This window comes from Lontra canadensis, unplaced genomic scaffold, assembly GCF_010015895.1.
Source record: "Lontra canadensis isolate GAN:19392208 unplaced genomic scaffold, GSC_riverotter_1.0 scaffold10, whole genome shotgun sequence".
Lineage (NCBI taxonomy): Eukaryota > Metazoa > Chordata > Mammalia > Carnivora > Mustelidae > Lontra > Lontra canadensis.
In genome coordinates, this window is record NW_022631004.1 from 13369307 (window position 1) to 13395462 (window position 26156).

Genomic DNA, 26156 nt, shown 5'->3' on the forward strand with positions numbered 1-26156 from the left:
TGAGAGAGAAATGTGTAATTGCTATGAGACTTAGAGCTAATGGGGTATAAAACGCCCTGCCAATGCACACAGAAGAACCTAAACAAAAGCCTTCCAAATGGATTTATTTAACCAAATATCACTTGTCCACCATGGCTGGACAAACCCAGGTAAGCAGTGAGAGTCTGAAGCCTTCATGTTTTAGAGAGTGTTGGCGTACACCAAGTGGTGACAGGCAGAACAGTTTTGGACAAGACAGGAGTAAAGTCAAGTGAAAGAAAAGCGACAAGCAAAACACTTTCCTGAAATCCCGGCAGTAGCTTGGGGCAATGTTTAAGTAGAGCCCTTCAAGGTCTCTCTGAATGCGTGCGATTCGAACTGCAGAAGAAACTCAAGTTTTGCCTATCCCACAATGTCAAGTTGATTTTTTTTTTTTTTGCGATGTTTCGACAGTCTCAAAGCAACTGCTTTTTATAACACATTAGAGAAAACATTTGGACCACTGTTGCTCTGGGTAAATTCTTCAAACTCCAAATAGAAGCAGTAAACATGTGAGTATAAATATGACAATCATTTGTTTAACTGTGACAATTTTAGAGAGTTTTTGGCATGCTCAAAGGTACAGAGATTTTTGTGGATGAGTAAAAAATAGCTCAAGTATTGTTTATCCCACTTTGATGAAGTCTTGGGTGACATTATCAATTTCTTGCAAAAATTGGTGTGTTTGTACCTAATATCACATTATGGGAAAGGAAACAAATGTTAAAGTTTGCCTCCCTGGAGGGAGTGGGGTTGGTGAATAGTATAGCAGATAATTATTTATGGACAGTCTTACATGAATAAAATTGTCATGGCTTTTATCTGACGACCAAAAGATTTTTAGCTGTTTGTTTGGATTAGAAGTGGCATCAATCCTAGCTCTTTGGTAATCCTTAACTTTCTAAAATCTAAAATTTAAATTTGTCTGGGAATGTGTTTCAAGGGAGCCATATTCTATGGAAGCAAAACTATTACCATTCTTTTCACGGGGATGCCCTTCCTGTAAAGGGAAGCCTGACAAAAGGGGTTATTAAAATTCAGATCCTGAAAGAAACTCTTCTCCACAATGAAACTTATCTTTCCTCTCAAGGCAGAAGACAAGAGAGTCCTTCCCTGATGCTTACGTCCATAATAGGACACCCACATCTCGTAGAGCTGTTCTGGGACATGCAGACAGAGCAGAAGAGTCCAAAAACCCAGCCAATATCTAATGCCAGAATCAAAGTTATAAGCACAAGTCACAGCGCCTGTCTGGTCAGCGAGAAGACATTCTCCAGAAAGGGCTGAAAAAGGAAAATATTCAATGGCCAAGCAGGACCAACAACAGCCTCAAATTCACATGCAAACAACCCCCCTTCCCACCCCCAAAGCAGTGTGCAAAAAGATATTAGCCTTCAAGAAGCACTTGCAGAAATTTTCATTTTGATGCATGGGAAGAAGACAAGATAATGGGCCCCTAACCTTGGCTGTGAAAGCTAAATAGGGGCTGCGATCTACTTTAAAATTCTAACAGGAAATTACTCAAACAGGGGGAAGAGGCTAGAGAAATGGTCAGTCATTAGGTTTAGACCAGTGTTTCTGGCCAGGAATTATGCCAAACCACAAATCTTATTTTAAATTCTTATTGCAGAATATGAAAAATATTTTCATTTTTTACAGATAATCCTCCTCCTTAGTCATATATGGAGTTATATTTTAAGGTTGACCAGAATTTGCTATACAGAAAGCAAAAGTAGCACGTTCCCCAAGTTCCCACAGAAAGTGGGAACAGATGAAATGAACGGGCTCCTGGATCTTTCGCCAGAATACAGGGGCTTCTGTCGAAAACTATTCGCAAATTCCGGCTTTAGATGGTTTTCTGGTGACCAGTCGGTATTCTCCCAAGCTAAGCTTGTGTATCTTTCCGAGTGCAGGAAGGATACACCTGGATCCTAAGGCTCATTCCGCCATTGGCTACCTGTGCATTCGGGACCTTGAACCTCACTCCTCATGCAGTAGCGAAGCCGTGGAGGAAAAACGAAGTCTAGATGCGCCTTCCAAAATATGATAAGCTCTGGATTTTCATAACGGTGTTCTAGAAAAGGTAAGCGATTTGCCAAGAAAAGCCTTTCTAGGCCACATCGAAGCTGCTGTGCCCGAAGTTTGCAGCCTCTTAGCATGAAATTAACACCTGCCCCAAACCCTTGATCTTTAAATATGTTTCACAAGAAGCCTTCTTTGATTTGATCTTGGAGCCGCTTACAGGAATCTATTTTTTCTGTAGAAGTAAAGTTGAAAACACTGACCTTCACCTCTAGCATCTCCCATCAGGAAAAGCCATCTTTTCCCCCAACCGTCTAGACCTAAGCATAACCAATGTGCCTCCGCTAGTCCCGAGGCTTCACAAGCACCCCTCACCCTCCTCTTTAGGGACTCGGGCGCAGTAGCCAGTGAAATTGCAGCAAAAGGTAGATCTCACTGTTGAGTTGCACCCAAGTGAAGAAACTGGATATGGTCAGAAATGGTGGAGTTTAAAACGTGCTCTAAAAATAACGTGCCTGGATAGTGGCCACCGTCTTAAGGCTCTTCCTCTCCAGGCCCTCTCCTCATAAATATCCACCGTGGCTGTCATTAAGTTTAGCCTGAAAATAAAATCCCCTCACTCCATCAAGAAATAGCTCCAAACTTAGAGTGTGTGCTCAAAATATTCATGATGAAATCATAACCTTATATTTATAGTCTTTTGGATTGTGTATGACATTCTGTTTCCCATGGTGTTTTTCGTTGCGAGGGCCAGACGTGGAAAGCGGCCTCGGAGGATGACCGCGAGAGCACTAGCCTCAAGGAAATGCTGTTTTTCGTCATTTGGAGCCGGATGGTCGTGTGACATCCTCCTCCTTCCCTGAGCCCTATCCCCTGCCCCAGAGTCGGGTCTCTTCCCCCACCCCATTCCCAGCTGGTCCCCAGTTTCCTGGTCCTGTCTCCTCATCCAAGAAGAGTGAACTGGACTTCCAAGTAGGAAGTGGGGTGTGTGCCTGAGATCATCCCCTCCCCCCGCAACCCCTTCCTCTTTTCTGACCTTTCCTGTCCTCTAGACTTCCTCCCCATTTTCACTGAGGGAGATGGTGTGGATCTTAATGGTTGGAACTTGGTGGGTCTCTCCACCGTTGTGGGTGGAGGGCCCTGCACAGCAGCACACCTGCAGAAAGCTTTTACTTCTCACCCGGGCTGTGGTGCAGGCTGACTGGTCTTTGGACACTGTAATCCTGGCAGATTCACGGGGCATCGAAGAGAAAAATTTCCATTCACAGACCCCATCCGTCTTGGAGATCTTATAGAAGGTCTCTCCAGATCCCACTGGGATGCGAACCAGGTCCTTGTGTTGCCCCTCGAGGGCGTGGCTGGGTGGGTGCAGGGTATAGCCCAGGGTGTGTTTCGAAGACTGCTTTCGGCGGAGACATTGGATTCTCAAGACATTCTGGAAGGCCTTTTTAAACTCCTGACTGGAGCACGGGTATATAATGGGGTTGATGCAGCTGTTTAGGTATCCGAGCCAAAATGCTATTTTAAAAACGGTTTCCGAGGGCTTGAAATCAGGGAAGAAAGACCCTGGAAGAAAACACAGAGTTGGACATATTATTTGTGAGCCAACAGGCCAACTGGCTAGGAAAACAAGCAAACAAACTGACACACATATTTTTACATCTCTCAGATGTCTCCTGTGATTCTGAGTGCATCTGCGTTTCTCACATCTAACTGGATAGCCCGTGTGGACTGTCCTCCGAAGCCCTTCTCACCTGGTTCACACGTGCAATATCTAATATGGGAGCCAGACCCACTGGATAGGTTTGTACCAGTTCTCATCGACATCGCTTGATTGCTGCGATGAAGCTTTAAATAATAAAAAAATGAAGGCTGAGTGTGCATATGTGAGTTGTTTTGACTGCATTTAAAAACAAGTTGGGGGGGTTGCATGGGTGGCTCAGTTAGTTAAGCATTTGTCTTTCGCTCAGGTCATGATCCCAGGGTCTTGGGAGAGAGCCCCACATTGGGCTCCCTGCTCGGTGGGGAGCCTGTTTCTTCCTCTCCTCCCCGCTCGTGCTCACTCTTCTCACTCATGCTCTCTGTTGCTATCTTTGTCTCTCTCTCTCTAAAATAAATAAATAAAAATAAAATCTTGAAAAAATAAACAAATAGAAACCAGTTGGAATCCATTAAATAAGCGACATTAAAATGGGGTTACCTAAAAATTTGTTGTCCTTTGATGTGGGGTTACATAGACACAGCCTAAGTTATGAATCTCTTCTCTGCCGCACATGGGAATTGTAATTTTTTTATTTTTATTTTTTAAAGATTTTATTTATTTATTTGACAGAGAGAGAGAGAGAGATCACAAGCAGGCAGAGCAGAAGGTGGAGAGAGAGGGGGAAGCAGGCTCCCTGCTGAGCAGAGAGCCCGACTCGGGGCTTGATCCCAGGCCCTGGGATCATGACCTGAACTGAAGGCAGAGGCTTTAACCCACAGAGCCATCTAGGTGCCCCAAGAAATGCTTTTCAATATTCAATTCAAAAATATGTACCACCAACATAGAACGTAATTGTATTTCACCCTCCCAAACATGTATTTTTATATCCGCATCCTCAATTATCTATGCAAGAGACTGACATTTCAAGAATAAATGATTCATGGGGTGCCCAGCTGCCTCAGCAGGCAGAGCATATGACTCCTGATCTCAGGTCACAAGCTCAAGGCCCAGGTTAAGTGAAAAGCTTACTTAAAAAAAAGAAGGGGGGGCACCTGGGTGGCTCAGTTGATTAAGTGGCCAACTCTTGGTTTCTGTTCCGGTCATGATCTCAGGGTCCTGGGACTGAGCTTCAAGTTGAGCTCCATGCTCAGTGGGGAGTCTGCTTGAGGATTCTCTCCCTCTTCCTCTGCCTTTCCCCCTCCACCAACTCTCTCTCTCAAATAAATAAGTTAATTAAAAAAATATGCATCTACTTATGGTGCGTTAAGATTACAATGTTTACAATGAATACCTAGAATGTGTACTAAAAGTAATTAAAATAAAATTTAAAAAATTATTCTAGAACATTCTCAGTGCTTACTACAGTCAACAAACAGATAAGCAGAGGAAAGTCACAGTTACGTTAAATTTATAATAATTTATATATAACAGATTAAATTATCAAAGAAAGGATTAAACTGACAAAACAATGGAAACTTAAAGCATGAGCAATTTTAGGAATTATCATTACTGAGGTTTCAAACTGAAAAAAACAATGACTGAAAAGGCTGTCACAAACTTGATTGCTACAGTGAGGGATAATTATTGTCATGGTGATGGGTAAAGGCATACAGAACTCACAGTGTTCTTTAGTCTCTGGACCACTCTTTTCTTTTGCATCAACCTAAGGTCTTGATTTCACATCTTTTTCTCTCTGCTCGACAGACCCATCAGAGTCATGACAAGCTGTTGGGGGTGCTTAAGATCCACTCTTGTGAACATTGCCCTGAAACTCAGCAGGGGGTCTCCAAATACAAGTGAAATTGAACTTAAATATTACAGAAACAAATAAGACAAAATGGTACAGTGGTGGCTGGGAGCATTTATTGCCTCTAAAATATGGACACACATATAGATGATTGCTGTTATGTGAGAAAGTGATATTCTTTTAACTCCAAATCATTTAATGTTTTCCTGTAATTTTAATGGAATTGACTTTGTGTTGAGTGCCTGGTTTGTGGTAAATGCTTTAAATACAATTTAATCACCATTAGTAACACTGAGAATTTTGGGATTCTTCTCAATATCTCTATTTTAGGAAGGAAGAAACTGTGATTTCATGGGGTTGAATAACTCAGGTCAGGTCACTCAGGCAGATAATTAATAATTGGTAGAGCTGGGATGTGAAACTGGCCAGCATGACTTTAGGATCTACGTTTCCTCAAGAAGTACCAAACTATACCAGAATAACAAATCTCTTGAGAAGGAAGGTGGTGTACAGGGAGTGATGAAGTACACAGTTGGCAAAAGTGAAAATGGAAAGATGCTTTCTCAAACTTTGTTTGAGAGGTGGAAAAAGTGCCAACGTGACTGGTAGCTTTGTGTGATTATAGTCAGTTCTAGAAAAAAAAATTATATTATGACGCCTATATATTGTCCACTATTTCTTTCTAATAGTGACAGTGACACAATTAAGGGACCCTGCTTCACGAAGGCATGCCTTGGCCTGGGCTTAGCGAAGATATATGAGCCAGGCACACCTCGTCTGTGGATGTCACCATTCTGTAAATCAGGTAGGCAAGGGAGTGTATTTCTCTTATTTGAAGAATTGCAATAAAAAAGAAAAAAATATATGAGTATGAATTCTGAATGCGAGTGCTAAGAAAGTGATTTGGGAACCCTGGAATTTCCCACAATGTTTTCAAGGACACTGTCCTCGCAGAGCCCAGTTTTGCATTCATGAATCTCAAGAAATCTCTTCCCTCCCTTGAGCCCCCTCAAATTTCAGGTCTGGCTGACCCAGAGCCGGGCTCTAGGGTTTCTCTATACTGGCCTTCCTGCTGTGTCCACAGTTTAAGAGGTGAATACCAGTTTCTCAGTCTGTGTGCTCAAAACACCGTCTCCTCCCTGCAGCTAGGGTATAGGGGGAGATAGGGAGATGGTTAAAATGAATTTACACCAAGATTGAAATGTCAGACGATCTCCAGCTTTAATGTTCCAGGGATATTGTCTCAGATAATCCAAGCAAATCTCTAGATGTTGACTTTTCAGACTAATCGAGAGATACTTCTGGACCACAGGCCTTCGCATAAAATGACTCCCTTTTAATTTATACCATTAAGGGTGTGACAGTGCCTACATGTGTCAAAACCTAGCATAATCTGCCCATTCCCAATATGACCATCCCATAGGGGCAGGTCATGGGATCCATTTCTCCTTCTGGCATGTTCATCCTCCCTGGGGGCAGGGGGAGTCCCTTTTAGCAGCTGCTGGCAGATACAAGAGAGGCAGTCGCAATGGTGCGTCTTTCAGGAACTTTCCAAAAAGGTGAGAAAGTCAGCATGGGCCATTTCCCTCCTTATTCATATCCTTCGATGTCTTTTTTGTCTTTCATTTTTCCTCCCCTAGGACGGAGAGATGGAGTGGAATCTGGCTTGGAAAAGAGTTGCTGCTGTCTGGTCCCCAGCAAGGTTCCCTCATCCCTCCATCTCCTTCTCTGTCTAAACCTTCCCCCTCAGGCACTGTCTTCTTGACATTCCCCACTGTTTCTATCCCGGCTTCAATTTCTTCTCAGATCCCTTTCTACTTGACGACAATGATGCTTTTTAGGATGGAAGGGCTACTGAATCATGCTTCCTCCTGCTTTCTACCAACCCTGGCATGGAGTGCCGGCGTGGAACCCACCTGTTCCAGGATGGCGCCTCTGAGCCGGTCACTGGGCCGTAAACCCCCTCTGAGCCTGCACGGCATCCGTGTTGCTCACTGGCAGAGCTCTAGAACCCAGCACAATGTCAGCATCTCAGAGGCTCCTCCCAGTTACTGCTGAGTGAGTGGCCAACCCCTAACTCTGCTTCCCAAAGATGTGGCCTGGCTTTCTTTTCTGCCTGACAGCTGTAGCCCTCATTTCTCTGCCTGCTGGTGCCTTCCTTCTTTTTCTCTCTCTGTGTGTGTGTGTGTGTGTGTGTGTGTGTGTGTGTGTGTTTTCCCTTTCTCTTTCTCTGCCTAGTTTCTGTTCCGTCCTCTGGTTTTCTCTGTGATGGTGCTTCACTACCTCTTCTTCCTTGCTGCATTACCTGGTATCAAACGCCCATTGTTGTTCTCATCATGTTCATAGGGAGAGCCAGACTTCTGAATGAACCGCAGGAGCATAGAGGCTCCTATTTCTCTTGTCACCATAGGCCAGCTGTGCTCTCCCACACCTCCGGCTCCCCGCCCAGACTCTGCTTCAAAAGGAGCAAATGGCCCTCAGCTTAATTCTCTGAACCCCTTAGCCTGCAGGTCATGTCATCCGCTGCCTGTGAATCTGTCTGGTTAAATTCTTGGGCTTTGAAAAATCCCAAGCCCCTAGGGACTCATCTCTTCACTGAGTTTCCTTCTACCACTTGGTCTGCTGCAGAATTTCTGGGTTTTTTTTTTTTTTTTTTTTTCAGGACCCTCCAAAACATCTTGGTGAACTAAAACTTGGCCAGATATGGCGAGAACAACATGAGTCTATCCTTGAACGCCATCCACGCCTTTATCTTTGGGGGTTTAGAACCCTCACCTCCACTGTCGAGGCCTCTAGATTTCGAGGGGAAATTGAAACTGATGGTTTCAAATGCCCCTTATGTCTAATCACTTCATGTCCTCTCCATTGGAAACACATGACCTTTCATTTCTGACCCAGGGCTCATCTGTAGGTTTATGATGGGGGGACACCAGGAGCCACTCAAGTAAAAGCTTGGCCACCTACAGTCACATTTTAGCCACCGAGTGACTGCAGTGTGTTCTCTCAATGCCCCCAACACAAGAGAACACCAGTTTTTCTGCCCGTGTTGGTCTCCTGAGTTTTCTCCCCCAGGGTTTCAGTTCACTCTAAAAGGCAAGGAGGATCCTAATGGAGTTCTCAAATTCTAACCCAGCACTGGTCATGAGAAAGTTCTTCTTCAGTCCAGCTCTCTCAGAATTGGGATACCTTGCTATGGAAGCAGAAGGCTAGGAGTCCACGTTCTTGGCTCTAGCTTTCCAGCCTCTACTACTTCATTTCACCCCCCTGCAAACTTCACATCTTAATGACAACTTCAAGAGACACCAGGTTATGATAAGCCTGAATTAGCCAGAGTCACAGAATGCTGGAACGTGGAAAGTGGCAGAAAGTTAGTGCCTAGGCAGCCCCGCTGTCCCTCCTTAAAGATGAAGACAGTGAGACCCAGGAGGAGAACGGTTTCCACAAAATCAGCCGGTTCATTTGTGGTCCAGCCAGGCCTCGACCCGGGCTCCGCGTGGCTTCACCTATTTCCGCTCCTGATCTCGTGTGCCATTTAGCCACCCCCGCTGTGGCCCAGAAAGCGTTGATGGCCGTTCTGTGCAGCTGCTATCATAGGATGATGACAGGATTTTCAGAGATCATGAGAATCAAAGGGGAGGAGAGTGGCACCATCGATAACGACAGCACTTAAAAAGTCGTAATGTAGTGTTCAGACCCTGGAAAAAAGACCCAGGAACAGCACCCCCCTGCAGGGTATCACATTCTGAAAACTGAAGTTTAAATGACTCCAATTAAGAGATGTGGACTCCAAAAGAGAAGCTAATGTTATGTGACAATGGGAGCAAATGACCCTGCATTGTTTCTTCCCGTCCACCCCATGGTCTCTCTCTGTGTGTGGTACCAGGTCTAATGTGACTGTAATGCATCCAGTGAACAGAGGAGAGACACAAGCTGTTGAACAAAGAGGCGGCCAGCACCCCAGGCCAAGGAGTTCCAGTGCCAAGCAATATTCAGGCCAGATCAGTGGGCATCTTATTGCCAAGAAGAAAACTCTGGCCCACTGAACACAACTTTCCCCAAGAAGAGCTGTTGGAATTGAAAGATAAGTGCGGGACCAAATTTCTGGGCTCCCAGTTTGGCCATGTCTGAGTGACATCCCCGAGCCCTCCTGAGGTTCATCCAGGGGCCACTCTTGGGGGGTTCTCAGCCAGACAAGAGTTTTCAGGTTCTCCACCTGAAATCACGGGCAGGAATATCGAAGAATTCCGTCCAGACTAGCCATGAGCTAGAACCCTAGGCTCTCAACTGAACACTTGCAGAAAGACTTCCCATGAAATGAAATACAAGTCCATGTACACGCAGAGATCCATTTTCCTGAGAAGAAGACTCCAGCTTCCGTTGGCTTCCCACTGTGATCTTGGGGGCATAGCAGTTGGCTAAGCCTGGCTCCCCGCTCCTGAGAAGAAGCTGTTCACCTGGCTGGCACACCTCACTGAGTGCATCTATCTTGACAGCATCAAGCTTACAGACGGAGCAAGGGGCTGTTATTTCCACACGTCTTTAGAAGGACCTGCTCTTTTCTTCTATTTAACTGAGGCTTGAAATGGTGTAATTCTGGTCTTGTGCCTGTTAGGGAAGTAATGAGGTTGCTCCTTTCAGAGAGTTAACAGGTTGAGTCTTTTCTGAACTTTCCGGCAGGGAGTTGGGCTAGTGGTCAAGGGGAGGAAGCCTGGAGGTGTTCGAGGGTGCAGTGAGTAGGGTGAAAGGTGCACGCTGTGTGCTAGGTACACAGAACCAAACAGAACACACCTGGGGCACTACGGGGACCGCCCAGTGCGGATGAGAGTGCTGCCCCTTTTCCCTTTTTCCAGGGACTGGGGTTACAGGTCTATGTCTTCCAGTGTCAAGAACCACTGCTTCCTCTGACCCAGGCAAGAAAGAGGTCACATGGAGGGAACATTCTCTCATACCTCACAGTTCTGCAAGCGGGACACACTCTTTAATGGGACCCTTCTGGCTAGCCGACATGGCTCTGCAGAAATTAGGGATTTTACTCCAGAAGAGTCCAGGCTGCTCAAAGTGAAGCTCTACAAAGGGTTTTTCTCACCAGTTATCAAAGCCCCAGCTAGGATTCCTTCTTTCAGAGGGTTTCCCAGAACACGGGTGTGCAGCCCCAGTTCTCCATAAGCTGGGGGGAAAAGAACTCCTGCCCAGCTGGGCTAGAACCCCTGCACATTTCCCTCAAGCGAACCCTGTGTGGTGTGTTTCCTTTTGAAATGAATTAATAATTCAAATGCTTTCAAAAGACAGCAAGATTCCTCCTCCCCTTCTCCCCCTGTACCCTGCTGCCCCTCCACCCCCCCGCTGCTTTACTTGATTTGGGAAAATCCCAACTTGATTTGGGAAAATGCCAGCAATTAAGCCATCATGTTCTTCTACAGGTTGTTTCCTTAAAAATGCTCTCCTTTCATAAACTAGACCATTTTCCAAACATTGCCACTTTCATCAAGGTCATCACCTTTCCATGAGTCTCCCATTTGAAACATCTTATCATCTCCACGCAAGAACTGTCTCCAGCCACCTGGTCTAAAGAAGAGCAGTCCTCAAGCGAGCGTGGCTTCTTTCCTTTGTGCTACATATCACGTTCTGCAAGCTTTTGAAAATTTTTTTCTTGTGATGAGAACTTTGCAGATTTACTCTCTTAGCACCTTTCAAGTATGCAACACAGTGTTAGCTGTAGTTCCCATACTATACATTTATCCTGTGACTTATTTGTTTTAGAACTCTAAGTGTGAACCTTTTGATCCCTTTGCTCATTTCATCTACCTGCCACCCCGCCCTCAAGTTTTCTCCTTTACCATGTTTTCTTTGATCACCTCATCCTCTAGAGTGTGCAATAAAGCTCTATGGGGCTTGTGGGGGGCGGGGAGAAGTGGGAGGGGGGAAGGGGCAGACTGGTGTTCTCACTGTAAGGCAAGCCCAGGGGTTGGCTCAGTCCTGGAAAGGAGTGTGCATATTTGACTCCTCCTCCTCTTTGTCTTAAATTCCAACCAGTCACTAAGCCTCACTGGTGTTTTCCTTCGAAACACCTTTTTAAGCCTTGCCTTCCCCCACCTCTCCCACAGCCAACCCTGCACCCCTGCATTGTGGCAGTGGAACATGGAGGGTCTCTTCACTTCCGGCCTCACTCAGTGCTGAGCCAAGAGTGCCTGACTCATCACCCCGCAGCCTTGTCAGGATGGTGCCCCTTTCCCCCTCAGAAATCAAGGGAGTTCAGGATGGAGGACCAAGAAGGCATGGATCGTCCTTTCAAGCTGTGTGAGTCAACTGCCCCTTCTGAGCCTCAGTCTCCATATCTGTGAAATGAAAGGTTTGCACCAGGTCATGGTTACCACCCCTTGCTCCCTATAAAAGCTTTCACCTCTAGGAAAACTGAAACAGTCCAAAGTGAACATCAGGCATATGTCAGGTGGGATGGTTAAGCCCGGGGTGGGGAGGCAGGGGGAATGGCCAAAAGGGAAGAGGGCAGACTGGAAGGAAGGGCACCCAAGGTTTGGGGTAAGGTTTTGAGAAGGACATTCTAATGTCCTTCCTGAAGATTCGTGTCTAAACTGGAGGGGAAGAGGAATGGAGAGGAGACACCCAAGGGCTGTGGTCATGAACCACTCCCACGCAGGGGCGCATGCAACCCCCTAGGCCCACTGACATGAGTTACGCTGAGCAGGGACAGTGTTTGCTCTTCCTTGTGGGGCATGGCACACTCAAGCTTCTGGCAGAATCAGGGCTCCCATGCCCCTTGGTAATATGGGGGCTGCATACATGCACATCTAGAGCCCGAGAGGCTCAGACACTGGTCACCTGGTCATCTCCATGGGGATGGCACAGAAAGAGAAGAAAGTGCTAGAAGGCATGAGACAAAATTTTCAGAAATAACTAGAAGGGAGGGAGACTTTTCAAGGGGCTCAGTAATACAGGGAGGGGAACCTCATATTGGTGAGATCTGTCAGGATGTACGTTGTGAGTTATCTTTGTGCTGCCGATAAGATAAAATTCAAGCTTATCACCTGTCAGTCCAGGCACTTCATCATTTGGCTTCCCCAGCCTTACACAACCTCCTCTCATTACTCATACATTCAACAAAATGATGCCCTTAGGATCTTCGGTGAGGTAGGCGCTGTTGTAGATACTGGACATAGAATGGTCAGGAAAATGAGTACGTTCCTGCTCTTGGAGTTCACGTTTTGTGAGTATTTCCAGTAAGTGCCCGTGAAATGGAACTGTGGATTTCCAACACCAATTCTGTCTTTCTTCCGTGATATACTGTTCGCCGTAACTCTGTCAATCCACCAAGGTGACCATGGCCTCAGCTCATGGGCTTCTCTCCCTCGCTCTCCTGCTCCCCTCTCAGTGACTGAGCCTCTCCCTTGCACCCATTCTAACTGGAGTCTATTCTGGTTGCTGATCTTCAAAGCTGTGTTCAAAATCCAGCTCACCCACGAACCCTTCCTGCCTGGCGGTCTATCTCATTTTCTCTCCATTCCCCCTAAGCTCTGGACCTTAGCATTTTTCTCTGTAGTACTCATCACCTCCCTTTTTCTTGAATATAAACTCTCTGAGGGGCAGAAGTTTTTGTCTTTCCATTTTACTGCTGTATCCTCAACACCTATGACAGTGTATGGCATATGGTGAGCCACGATAAACACTTCTGAATGAATGACACAGTCCATCCTTACGGTTCTAGCCTCTCCAAGGACACACAGCACTTCTCAGCCCTCACTTACTCCTCAGTGAGGAGCATGATTCGCAGTACTGAATCAGTGGATGCCATTTGTTGATGGAAGAAAATAGCATTTTGAATAAAATTCCCACTTCAAGTACTTAGAGCTGGAAACATACTCGTAAATGGGGAAAGAGGTGCTGTCTTACCTCACATTCCAACACTTTATCTTCCTGACCTATGAGGCTCTCATATTTACATAAAAACAAAACCATTCTGTAAATAATTTTTTACAACTAAGTCACAGGTACTACCTGAAATTATTACTCCAGTGCTTATAAAAACATTTTATAGGGTCTTACAGGAAAGGCTGAAGCCTGTAATTAAGATGAGATCATCTTGGGCATGTGGGTGGCTCAGTGGGTTAAGCCTTTGCCTTTGGCTCAGGTCATGATCCCAGGGTCCTGGGATCGAGCCCCACATTGGGTTCCCTCCTCGGCGGAGAGCCTGCTTCTCCCTCTCTCCCTCTCCCTCTCCCTCCTTGTGCTCTCTTTGTCAAATAAGTAAAAATCTTAAAAAAAGAAAAAAGATGAGATCATCTTTAGCAGCCTCTCCTCTTTGTGGGATGGGAATCCAAGGGCAAATGCCGCAAATCCGGAGCAGTGACACAAACAATCAAAACTGGTCACCCAGGGAGGCAGCGCAGGACTTTTCTCAGAAGGACGTCCCTTCGCTGTGTGCTTAAAGGTTAAGGCAGGTTTCATTCCAGGGTCTTGCCAGCAAGGACATGGGTGAGTCAGCTGGCCCTTATTTGGTCAGAGGTAAACAGGTGAGCGGGCAGATGGACTTCTGGTTCTGCACTGCCCATAGAGATGCCAAATCTGAGTTCTCTGGATAATTCTCTACTTGGAAATGATACACCAGGTCCTCTCACAGTGTCACCCAGAGGCATGTTCCCTCATACTATGGCCACCCTCCAGGAATATTCTCTAGTTCTGTTTGAAGTAGAATAGGAGTAGTACTTTGATCTCCACTCCCAGCTCTGGCATATCCCCCTCCCCTGCCTAGGTTAAGCCAGGGACAGAGGGAGTCTGTGGACCTCTGCTCACCTCACCCAGTCCTAGGCTCAAACAGGACCAGACCAGCTGAGTGCCTCACTCAACTCCATCAAAAACAGGTGATGTTCAAACTGACAAAACATGCATGCGAAGGCATCTTAATAGCTTGTTTTCAAAATAAAAATTGTCTTTTTGGAAGCTTGAACACTGCTTCTAAATACAGCTGGGCAAACCAAATTTCAAATGCAGAGAGGACTAGAAAAAATTTCTCCTGAGTTTTAAAAGGCAATAGAGTATGGCACTGTTTTGATTATTGAATCTTTGAAAACAGAGCTTCCCTTGCTTCCATCTTTCCGCATACATGCGATATGGAGAAATCTCAGTTTTGCTGACAGGGGACAACCTCACTGTTTCCGAACTTAGCCCAGCTTCCTGCAATCTCAACTGAGAAGTGATAGTCAAGCGGGCAAGAAAGAAATTGGGGAAGCTTATCCATTTCTACAGCTTCAGTTTCCTTCCTTGTCTTGAAGACTGTCAGATCTTTATCTTGGTCTATCTCCTGCTCCCTTGTTCCAATTCTGCATATTCAACTATTACCAGACATCCTTTCTGATGTTTCCAAACTGAAATCATCTCTGACAGAACCTACTTTTTCTTCTCTGCTCCATTCTCAGGAGATGGCACCCTTTCCCCTAAGTTGTACCAACCAGAAACCACCATCACCCTCAACCCTTCAGTCTCCCACCTCCAGGATGATATCCAATCTCCCAGTCCAGACTACTGAACCTTCCTTGTCCTTGTCACCATCCATCCTAGTTCAGGCCACCATCATCTCCTGCTAGGATCTTGTATCAGCTCACTGACTGAGCTTCCTGCTTCTAGTCTTACCTCCTTCCAATCTACTGCCCCCACTGTAGCCAGAGAGATTCTAGGAAAACAAACTTGATTATATCAATTTCAATGACTCTTCATTGAATTCAAGATCAAGTATAAATTCTGTACTATGACTTACTAAATCCACAGGTCTGGGAGACTGAAAATCCACTTTGCTGGATAACTAATTAGTAGAGATAGTGATCCAAATGTCCAAAGACTCTAGTTAGTATTACAGAAAAGTAGAAAACTATAACCAATAGAAGTTGAATATTTGCATAACTGTTAACTAAGTGACACAGTATCTTTAGTTCACTAGGATGTGGTTTGGGGTCACAGTGGTTGATGTATCATAGTTTAATCCTAAGGAATAATGATATGGCATCCAGAAGATAGCATGCCCATTAAAACGTCTTCCCAAGGCCAGAGCATAGAAGCCACTCATGAATTGCCAACTGTTCCAGTAATAGCGAAGACAGTTGGGTTCAGAAAGTTTTGCAAAATTCCCGAGTCAGGGAAACAGAGAGGGAGACAAACCATAAAGACTCTTGACTCTAGGAAATAAACCGAGGGTTGCTGGAGGGGAGGTGGCTGGGAGGATGGGGTAACTGGGTGATGGGCATGAAGGAGAGCATTTGATGGAATGAGCACTGGGTGTTACATGCAACTGATGAATCTCTAAATTCTACCTCTGAAACTAATAATACACTACATGTTCATTAAATTGAATTAAAAAAAAAAAACCCTCCTGAGTCAGGAATAAAGATGCCTGAAAGATAAACACAGACAGTGGGGATGAAAAGCCAAAGATGGAGACAAGTGCATTTGAGGCTGCCTGAAAAGAACCAATCCCTGTGACAGGGTGTGATGTTCTGTTACCCCAAACAGTCGCATTTCTAAGGAAAGGTTGCTCCCCAATGTTGTGATTCCCCTCTGAAATGCCCACCTAGTATTTGCTCAGATCAGGTAATTAATTCAGGATACATCTGATAACTATCAACAGTCATTTCTGGATGTGCTGCCTGCAACAGTGGCCTTCCTGAGCACCTCCAGCACAGCTGGCTTCATTCCTCATGCAGGTGTTCAAGTCTCAGGACTTCTACCTGGGCTGTAGCTTTCAACTCATCTTTCATTCATAGACACATTTTCATGGGAAGAGAAGAATGCTACCATAGTTGGTCAAAATGAAAATGATAATGCTCCTTATTTTTGTTGATTCCAATTTGATTTTGGTGAGTTAGAAGTTAGCTCCACCTCATGTCCCAAGATAGGTATCAGTGTTAGCAAGTGCATGGCACAGAAACATATTAGAATCTGGGGGCTCCAGCGGGTTTCCACTTTCCTAAGCTTTTTTTTTTTTTCTTTCATAAGGCTTATATGTGTCTAGGAATCATCAAAGAGGGAGGCTGTTAGGTGCAAGGAGACCAACTAAGAGGCTAGCACATGGATCTGGCTTAGAATTCTGACAACCAGAAGCTATGGAAAGACAGACTTGGGCTGCCCCAGAAGTTGGTCTTATCAATGGAAGGATCTTAGGATTGGATGGATAACCAGTTCCCGAGGTATCTTACTGGGGATTCAAGCATCATAAAGCATCCTATTATGATATTCTTGGAGGTGCATTCAAACCCTGAAGTTTTAGAACTTCCTAAGCGAGCAAACACTACTGGGAAAGAAAAGTTGGTTCTTCTGAATGCCTGCTTCCTTTTCAATATGGCAATAAAGAAATGGTGCACTGGAAGCATTTTTAAGAGGAATACACATATAAAGATATGGACATGGTACTGAATCTGACAAATGATATGCTTAGCATGACTTACCTTTTTCTGTGAGTGGGACTAGTCTACATATAGCTCAACAATTCCTCAATTTTATTCATTAAAAACACAGGATCCAACAGATGCATTTTGATCCAAATTGTTGTTGGAATCATTTACAACCACCTCCTATAAACCCTCCAGGCACCAAAAACCAAGCTGACATCTGGACTAAATGGATAAGGATGTAAAAACACAGAAAGGGTATGACACTTGCTCAGGGTTACAGAGCTGGTGAGCAGGAGGAAGAGATGAATAACTTTGGTCTTCCCTTCAAAAATCTTTCCATTATTAATCCACTAAATTTTTCAACTGCAAGAGGAGACCCAGTTATCTAGGACCTTTCAGAGAACCAATTCTTAAAAAATAGTATACTTTCAAGATTAATATCTGAAGCTAGCATTTAGACATCAAGTGTATAATTTGAGTCCTTGCTTGGTTTTTGAGCTCATGAGCCATATATACATTTCTACTTAGATTAACTATAGGAATTTTGATATTAATGTGTGAAAATGACACACCCTAATCTGCTTGTCTTCTCATGTTCCCTGTCTCTATAAATGATTAACATTCACTCACTTGTTTATGACAAAAACCTGGCAGTCAATCCCAATTCTTTCTTTCTTATATCTCCAGTAGATGATATCACCTAACATTGCCCAAGCCTTTCCACATCTCTCTAGATCCACTGTCATGGGCTAATTCAAGCTGCCACCATCTGTCACCTCTAAGGTCCTTCTCGTTGGTTTCCTGCATGCATGCATAGTCCTCCCTTTTCTCTAGGATGATCTCTATGAAATGCAACTCCAGTTCAGTGACATCTCTGTGTCAAATGCTTCCCGTGCTCTTGGATGAAATCCACAATCAATAACATGGCTCATTAGGCCAAATGATCTGGTCCTCCCTCCCTCTTCTGTCCTGCCTTGCATACCTTCCTTGACTCCCTCCTCTGATCACTCTGATCTTCTCTTGATTCATGCACTGCTTCTGTGCCCGAGTCTTTGCACTTGCTGTTCCCTTTGCATGGAATGTTGTCTCCATCTCCATCCCCATTGTGGTGCTAATTCCTCTGCATCCATTAGGTTTTTACCTAAATTCCACTTCTTCAAGGAAAACTATCTGTGACCCCCTTCTATCCATCCACTGACCCCAGATGACAGGCTAGGACAGGTTCTCTTGTTAAATGCTACCAAAGCATCCTAGGCTTTTCACTCACTGCACCTGTCATGGTTGTTTTTGTAAGATTACATGTGTGATAATTTGCTTAGTAACTCTCCCTATGTATAAAATTTCATCAGGATAGGCACTGTACCTGGTGCATTGTAGGTGTTTAATAAATAGATCTATTCATGAATAGACATTCATTGAGCACTTACTACATGCCAGACATCATGCAAATTATTTCACAAACATTATTCCATTTAATTCCCCTGTACAGCCCTATGTGAATATATTATCAACCTCATTTTACAGATGAAGAAATGGAGGCTTAGGGAGTTTAATTCACAACTAAGGGAAAAGTCTGAGCTCAGATTCAAATCCAGACTTGTTTGTTGCCAAAGGTCATGCTGATTATGTTATCTAACAGTCAGTCTGTGCTTTACTAGTGAAAATAGTGCACCGTGTTAGAGTACTCAAAGTTCAGTACAAAACCAATCATCCGAGGGGCTACGAAACCTAATCACACATTCTATGTACTATTTTTCAGAAAGCAGAGAAATACATGATTCAAATCATTAAAACAGAAACAAATTCTTGAGCATTCAAATTTTGTTTGCTCAGGATAGATGTGATTGGCTGTGTGAAAAAACCACAAACATTATATTCTGTCAAAGAACCTTTTGACAAAACTCCATTAATAAAATATGCCTGGGAAACAATCAGGTAAGGCTACGTCAGAAGGTATGACCGATCACTTAAAAACACTAGACAAAGTCCGGACCTAAAAGGAGAACTGAGATCTGCAGCTCCTGAACATGGAGAGTAAGGGAAACGTGAAGGAGAACAAATGGAAATCATTACCATCTGTCGTGCTGTGTGAAAATACCGATTCCTGCCACAGGCTTTTAGTTGCTCTGTGTTCCCTGGGAAGGAAACCCTGACGGCTCACTTACAAATCTATTTATGAGAGCAAGTTTCATCCCTGGTCTGGGCCTCAGATCCCACACCCCTGTGGGCACAGAGGCCGGTTATAAGCATTCATTCCATTTGAACTATGCCTTCTTCCATATGTTTGAGTTCCATATCCTTCAGGATCTCCTGCTCATTCATTAGTGTTCGTCTCATCTCTTTTTAACCACCATCAGGGATACTTTCGAAGGCCAGAAACCAAATGTTCGGACTATCTGAGTCTCTCTTTGTATCGAGATGCATGTGGAATTCTTGTTCTGGCTCTAAGGCTCTGGCCACCTGTGAGGCCTCCTGATAACCTCAATCATCTCCTTCAACAAGGGCCAGCCAGTCATTTTCTCCGAGCAGCTGCCCTGAGAGTCCTCACGTACCCTGAAAGAACTCTGTTATTCAGTGTACTGGGGAAAAAGTATGTCTACCAACAGACCTATGTTCACATTTCTTGGATAGCCTATGGCCCAATATTACTAAAGCTAAAATTTTAGCTACAAAATGAAAAGGTGTAGTTTTTTCCGCTTGAAGATTTTCTTGGACTTGATTGAATCCAATTAGGCAAATGACAGGTGCTTGTCCATGTGGGGCTGTGCCCAGACTGAAGCTGGGGCCGTGTAATTATTACACTATGTTTCTCTCTGGAACTCCTGCTTCTTGAAGGCACACCTGGCCTTTCTACCACACCAGGCACTTTGTTTTTTTTTTTTTTTTTGTCTGTTGCAGATGAGAAGGCCCCTAGCAGTTAGACATGATTTTGTTTTGTTTTGCAGGTTTTAAAGTTTTTAAGGTTTTGTGAGCTCATAATACCTACAAGAATTCTTCAGAATTCCATTAGGATGACAGTGGTGGTTCTAGGGTCAGAGGTAAACTATTGAGAATTTTCAAGTTTCTGGCTTCATATTATGTACATTACCTTACTGCCTTATCACAGCTGTGAGGTATATACTGTTTCTTCCCGTTTTACAGATGACGAAATGGTACTTACGGAGTTTCATAACTTGCCAAAGAACAGTCAGCCAGTAGGAGGGCAACTGGATTCCGACCCACCTCTGTCTGGCTCCGGATCCTGCTCGGCTCCCCCTAGTACTGAATTTGCTGAGAATGGGCATTCCCTGCAGTCTGGTTTCTCTCCTGCGGTGCCGGGTGTTTACCGCTAAATGTCCACAGGCAAAGTGAGATCCTGATTTAGACCCCAAATAGAAAGCAGTACTGAATGGGTTAAGAAGTTCCAAGAAACTTCTTAACATAAACATGTATAGTCACTTTCTTTTTGGAATGCATTTCTTTGTGTTTTGTCACCAAAACAGTTTGAAAAAGATCACAGCAAGTAAGTTAAGAAAAGATTGTGGTAGCTTGGAGGACAAGGGGAGATGGAGAGGAGAAGGGAGTTGAGGGAAATTGGAAGAGGAGGTGAACCATGAGAGACTATGGACTCTGAAAAACAATCTGAGGGTTTTGAAGGGGCGGGGGGTGGGAGGTTGGGGGATCCAGGTGGTGGGTATTGGAGAGGGCACGGATTGCATGGAGCACTGGGTGTGGTGCAAAAATAATGAATACTATTACACTGAAAAAATAAAAAATTAAAAAAAAGAAAAGATTGTGGTTTTCTCAACTATAAAATGAATCCCTGCTAAATGTGGATGGTCTGTATCAGCCATGACCCTGGTGCCATATACACGCCTATGCACACAAACACATGAAACAGAAGTCAAGTGTGATGCTATGGTCTATAAATAAGGACGCATTTTAAATAACTGGGATTGTATTTATAATACAAGCTTTTTATTTTTTTATTAACATATAATGCTTTATTAACCTCAGGGGTACAGTTCTGTGAATCATCAGGCTTATATATTTCACAGCACTCACCATAGCACATACCCTCCCCAAAGTCCATAACCCAGCCACCCTCTCCATAATCCCTACCCCCGCAACCCTCAGTTTGTTCCATGAGATTTAGAGTCTCTTATGGTTTGTCTCCCTCCCGATCCCATCTTGTTTCATTTATTCCTTTCCTACCCCGCAAACCCACCATGTTGCCTCTCAAATTCCTCATATCAGGGAGATCATATGATAATTGTCCTTCTCTGATTGACTTATTTTGCTAAGCATAATACCCTCTAGTTCCATCCACATCATTGCAAATGGCAGGATTTCATTTCTTTTGATGGCTGCGTAGTATTCCATTGTATATATATATATATATATATATATATATATATATATATATACATACATACTACATCTTCTTTATCCATTCATCTGTTGATGGACATCTAGGTTCTTTCCATAGTTTGGCTATTGTGGACCTTGCTTCTATAAACATTCAGGTGCATGTGCCCCTTCAGATCACTACATTTGTATCTTTAGGGTAAATACCCAGTAGTATAGCACAAGCTTTTGTGACCAGGCTTTCTTCACTCAGTATATCATGAACATTCTTCTACTTCATTTTTACTCCAGAGCACTATTTTTCATGGCATCCTAAAGTATTCCACCATGTGAATATAATACAATTCATTTATGTACTCTTGTTAATTTGAAATTTGGGTCTTTCCACACTTTTTCCATTATAGATAACTACAGAAGAAATTTTCGTGGGGATAGATCTGCAAGCACATTATGGAGGATTTTCTCCAGATAAATTTCTAGAAAAAGGAATCTGGGTCATATGGTTGAAAGTTCTGTAAGTTTTTTTTTTTGTTGTTGTTGTTGTTGTTTTTGATCCATTTAGTACTCTCTGGAGAAGATATGTCTATTTGCTCTTGCACCACTACTGGGAACATAATAACAATATGGAGCTGACGGTGACTGTGAATTATGATGAGTGCCCGCTATGCGCTAAACATCGTGCTAGCTCTTTCCATGCAGGTGCTCAATGAAGGCACGTGCCAGGAAGCCTGTCTCATACAAAACATGACTTTTTCTCATAGGAGTCAAGAAATACATCCCTACCAAGGACAACAAGGGGGCTATCAGACCTGCCTTCTGCCATTTGGTAAGAAAACATTTCATAGCAATGCCAAACCTCTTTTTACTTCTCAAACTGCCAAGATTTCCCAAACTCAAAGTCTTGATGCTTGGGTTTCTCTTCTTGGTTTGCTCTTCCCTTGGGGTCGCATTTCAAGATCTTTCTCTTTCTCAGTTCCAAGGCTACCTCCTCTGAAAGGCCTTGTCTACATTTAAAGATTACTTCTTTCACCGAACTCCCCAACCTCCCTCATCAACATCCCTGTCATATTACCTCATTTCACTCCTATTTATTCCCTATGAACTCCTGTCATTTTGTCATTTTCTGAGACATTTTAAAATTGTCTTCCACCAATGAAATGTAATCACTCTGAATGCAAGGCACACTACGAAAAGGCCTGGTGGCCTCCCAGTGGAAGTTTACCAAAATTTTGAAGAATTAGTATCTACTCTCCTGAAGCTATTTCAAAAAACAGAGGTGGAAGGAAAACTTCCAAATTCATTCTATGAAGCCTGCATTACCTTGATCCCAAAACCAAAGACCCCACCAAAAAGAAGAATTACAGACCAATATTCCTGATGAACATGGATGCAAAAGTTCTCACCAAAATTCTAGCTAATAAGATCCAACACGACATTAAAAGGATTGTTCACCACGATCAAGTGGGATTTATTCATGGACTCCAAGGTTGGTTCAACATCTGCAAATCAATTGATGTGATATAATACATTAATAAAAAGAAGGAAAAGAACCATATGGTCCTCTAATTGGAGGGAGAAAAAGCATTTGACAAAATACAGCAGCCTTTCTTGATTAAAACTCTCTGTAGTGTAGGGATAGAAGGAACATACCTCAATATCATAAAAGCCATATATGAAAAACCCACAGCAAATATTATCCTTAATGAGGAAAAAACTGAGAGCTTTTCCTCTAAGGTCAGGAACATGACAGGGATGTTCACTCTCACCACTGCTGGTCAACATAGTGCTAGAAATTTTGGCCTCAGCAATCAGACCACACAAAGAAATAAAAGGCATCCATATCAGCAGAGAAGAAGTCAAACTCTCATTCTTCACAGATGATGCGATTCTCTATGTAGAGAGCCTAGAAATGGACCCTCAACTCTATGGTCAACGAATCTTTGACAAATCAGGAAAAAATATCCAATGGAAAAAAGAGTCTTTTCAATAAATGGTACTGGGAAAATTGGACAGCTATGTACAGAAGAATGAAATTTGACCATTCTCTTACACCATACATAAATATAAACTCTAAATGGATGAAAGACCTCAAAGTGAGACAGGAATCCATCAAAATCCTAGAGAACATAGGCAGTAACCTCTTCGACATCAGCCACAGCAACTTGTTGCAAGACATGTCTCCAAACACAGGGAAACAAAACCAAAAATGAACTTTTGGAATTTCATCAAGATAAAAAGCTTCCACATAGCAAAGGAAACAGTCAACAAAACTAAGTGGCAACCCACAGTACGGTAGAAGATAATTTGCAAATGACATTACAGATAAAGGGCTGGTATCCAAGATCTATAACTCAAACTCAACACCCAAAGAACAAATAATCAAGTCAAAAAATGGGCAGAGGACATGAACAGACACTTTTCCAAAGAAGACATACAAATGGCTAAAAGACATGAAAAAATGTTCATCATCATTAGCCATCACAGAAATTCAAATCAAAACCATATTGAGATACCACCTTACACCAGTTAGAATAGCAAAAATTAACAAGACAGAAAACAAGTGTTGGAGAGGATGTGGAAAAAGGGGAGACCTCTTACGCTGTTGGTGGGAATGCAAGTTAGGTGCAGCCACTCTGGAAAACAATATGGAGGTTCCTCAAAAAGTAAAAAACAGAGCTACTCTATGACCCAACAATTTACACTACTGGATATTTACCCCAAAGATACAGATGTAGTGAAAAGAAGGGCCACATGCACCCCAATGTTCATAGCAGCAATAGCCACCATAGCCAACTGTGGAAGGAGCCGAGATGTCCTTCAACAGAAGAAGATGTAGTCCATATACACAGTGGAATATGACTCAGCCATCAGAAAGAATGAATACCTACTATTTGCATCAACATGGATGGAACTGGAGGGGATTATGCTGAGTGAAATAAGTCAAAGCAGAGAAAGACAATTATAATATGGTTTCACTCATATGTGAAACATAAGGAATAGCACGGAGGACATTTGGGGAAAGAAGGAAAAACTAAAGGAGGGGGATCGGGAAGAACGAACCATGTGAGACTATGGACTCTGGAAAACAATATGAGGGTTTTGGAGGGGAGGAAGGTGAGGGTATGGGTGAGCTCGGCGATAGGTATTAAGGAGGGCACATGCTGTGAAGAGTGTAAAGGGTGTTATATGCAGATAATGAATCATGGAATACTCTATCAAAAACTAATGAGGTACTGTATGGTAACTAACATAGCATAATAATAATAAAAAGAAATTCAAAATTGTCTTCAGGATTAAAAAAACAAACAACCAAAACAAACAAAAAAAAGTTCTAATCATAAACAAAAAAAAATGTAACTATGTGAGGTGATGGATGTTAGTTAATCTTATCATGGCAATCATTTTGCAATATATGCATACATCAGATGGTGTTGTACACCTAAAATTTATACGATGTTATATGGCAGTTCTATCTCGATAAAACTGGGGTGTCTGCTTTGGACTTTTTTTTTTTTTAAGATTTTAGTTGTTTATTTGACAGAGAGAGAGACAACAAGAGAGGGAATACAAGCAGGGGGGAGTGGGAGAGGGAGAAGCAGGCTTCCAGCTGAGCAGGGAACTTGATGTGGAGCTCCATCCCGGGACCCTGGGATCATGACCTGAGCTGAAGGCAGACGCTTAACAACTGAGCCACCAAGGTGCCCTGCGCTTTGGACTTCTGACCTCCAGAATTGTAAAATAATAAATACCTATTGTTTCAAGCCAAAAGAAAAATTTAAAAAAATATAGAAAGAAAACCCAAAAGTTTCCTCCAAAAGATTGCTAGAACTGATACAGGAATTCAGCAAAGTCGCAGGATATAAAATGAGTGCACAGAAGTCAGTCGCATTTATATATACTAACAGAAGCAGAAGAAAGAGAAACCAAGAAATTGAACCCATTTACAATTGAGCCAAAAACCATAAACCTTGGTTTTTGGTTTAAAAAGGAATAAACCTAACCAAGAGAGGCAAAGGATCTGTACTCTGAAAACTATGGAACATTTATGAAAGAAATGGAGGAAGACACAAAGAAATGGAAAAACATTCCATGCTCATGGACTGGAAGAACAAATATCGTTAAAATGTCTATGCTGCCCAAAACAGTCTACACATTTAGTACAATCCCTATCAAAATACCATCAACATTTTTCAGAGCTGGAACAAACAACCCTCAAATTTGTATGAACCAGAAATGACCCCAAATAGAAAGGAATGTTGAAAACCAAAGCCGGAGGCATCGCAATTCCAGAATTCAAGCTGAATTACAAAGCTGTTGTCATCAAGACAGTATGGTACTGGCACAAAAGCAGACACATAGATCAATGGAACAGAACAGAGAACCCACAAATGGAGCCTCAACTCTGTGATCAACTAATTTTTGACAAGCAGGAAAGAATATCCAATGGGGGAAAAAAATCTCTTCAACAAACGGTGTTGGGAAAATTGGACAACCACACACAGAAGACTGAAACTAAACTATTTTCTTATACCATACACAAAAATAGACTCAAAATGCATGAAAGACCTCAATGTGAGACAGGAATCCTTCAAAATCCTAGAGGAGAACACAGGCAGGAACCTCTTTGACCTCAGCTGGAGCCAACTTCTTGCTAGACATGTCTTTGGAGGCAAGGGAAACAAAAGCAAAAATGAATTATTGGGACCTCCTCAAGATAAAAAGCTTCTGCACAGCAAGGAAACAGTCAACAAAATGAAAAGGTAACCTACAGGATGGTAGAAGAAATCTGCATCCAAGAGGCCCTTCAGTGGGTGAATGGATAAATTGTGCACCCAGCACAGAACATTATTCATTGCTAAAAAGAAATGAACCATCAAGCCATGAAATTACATGGAGGAACCTTGAATGCATATTGCTAAGTGAAAGA

General features: G+C 43.2%; 1 protein-coding gene across 10 annotated transcripts in view; it reads right to left on the reverse strand.

The window, feature by feature from the left end:
* Positions 1 to 26156, reverse strand: part of ADRA1A (adrenoceptor alpha 1A) — a 110359-nt gene that overhangs the window by 1539 nt on the left and 82664 nt on the right. For 3 of the 10 annotated variants that reach the window (XR_004382431.1, XM_032855639.1, XM_032855637.1), the window contains exon 2: positions 3197 to 3606. Coding sequence is in view for 8 of the 10 variants with exons in the window: in XM_032855639.1 (XP_032711530.1) it covers positions 3197 to 3606 (410 nt within the window). In the remaining 2 variants the exon portion in view is untranslated. Of the gene's footprint in view, positions 1 to 403; positions 3607 to 26156 lie in introns of those variants that run through there. The other 7 variants (XM_032855641.1, XM_032855638.1, XM_032855644.1 and 4 more) reach the window with 4 other exon arrangements.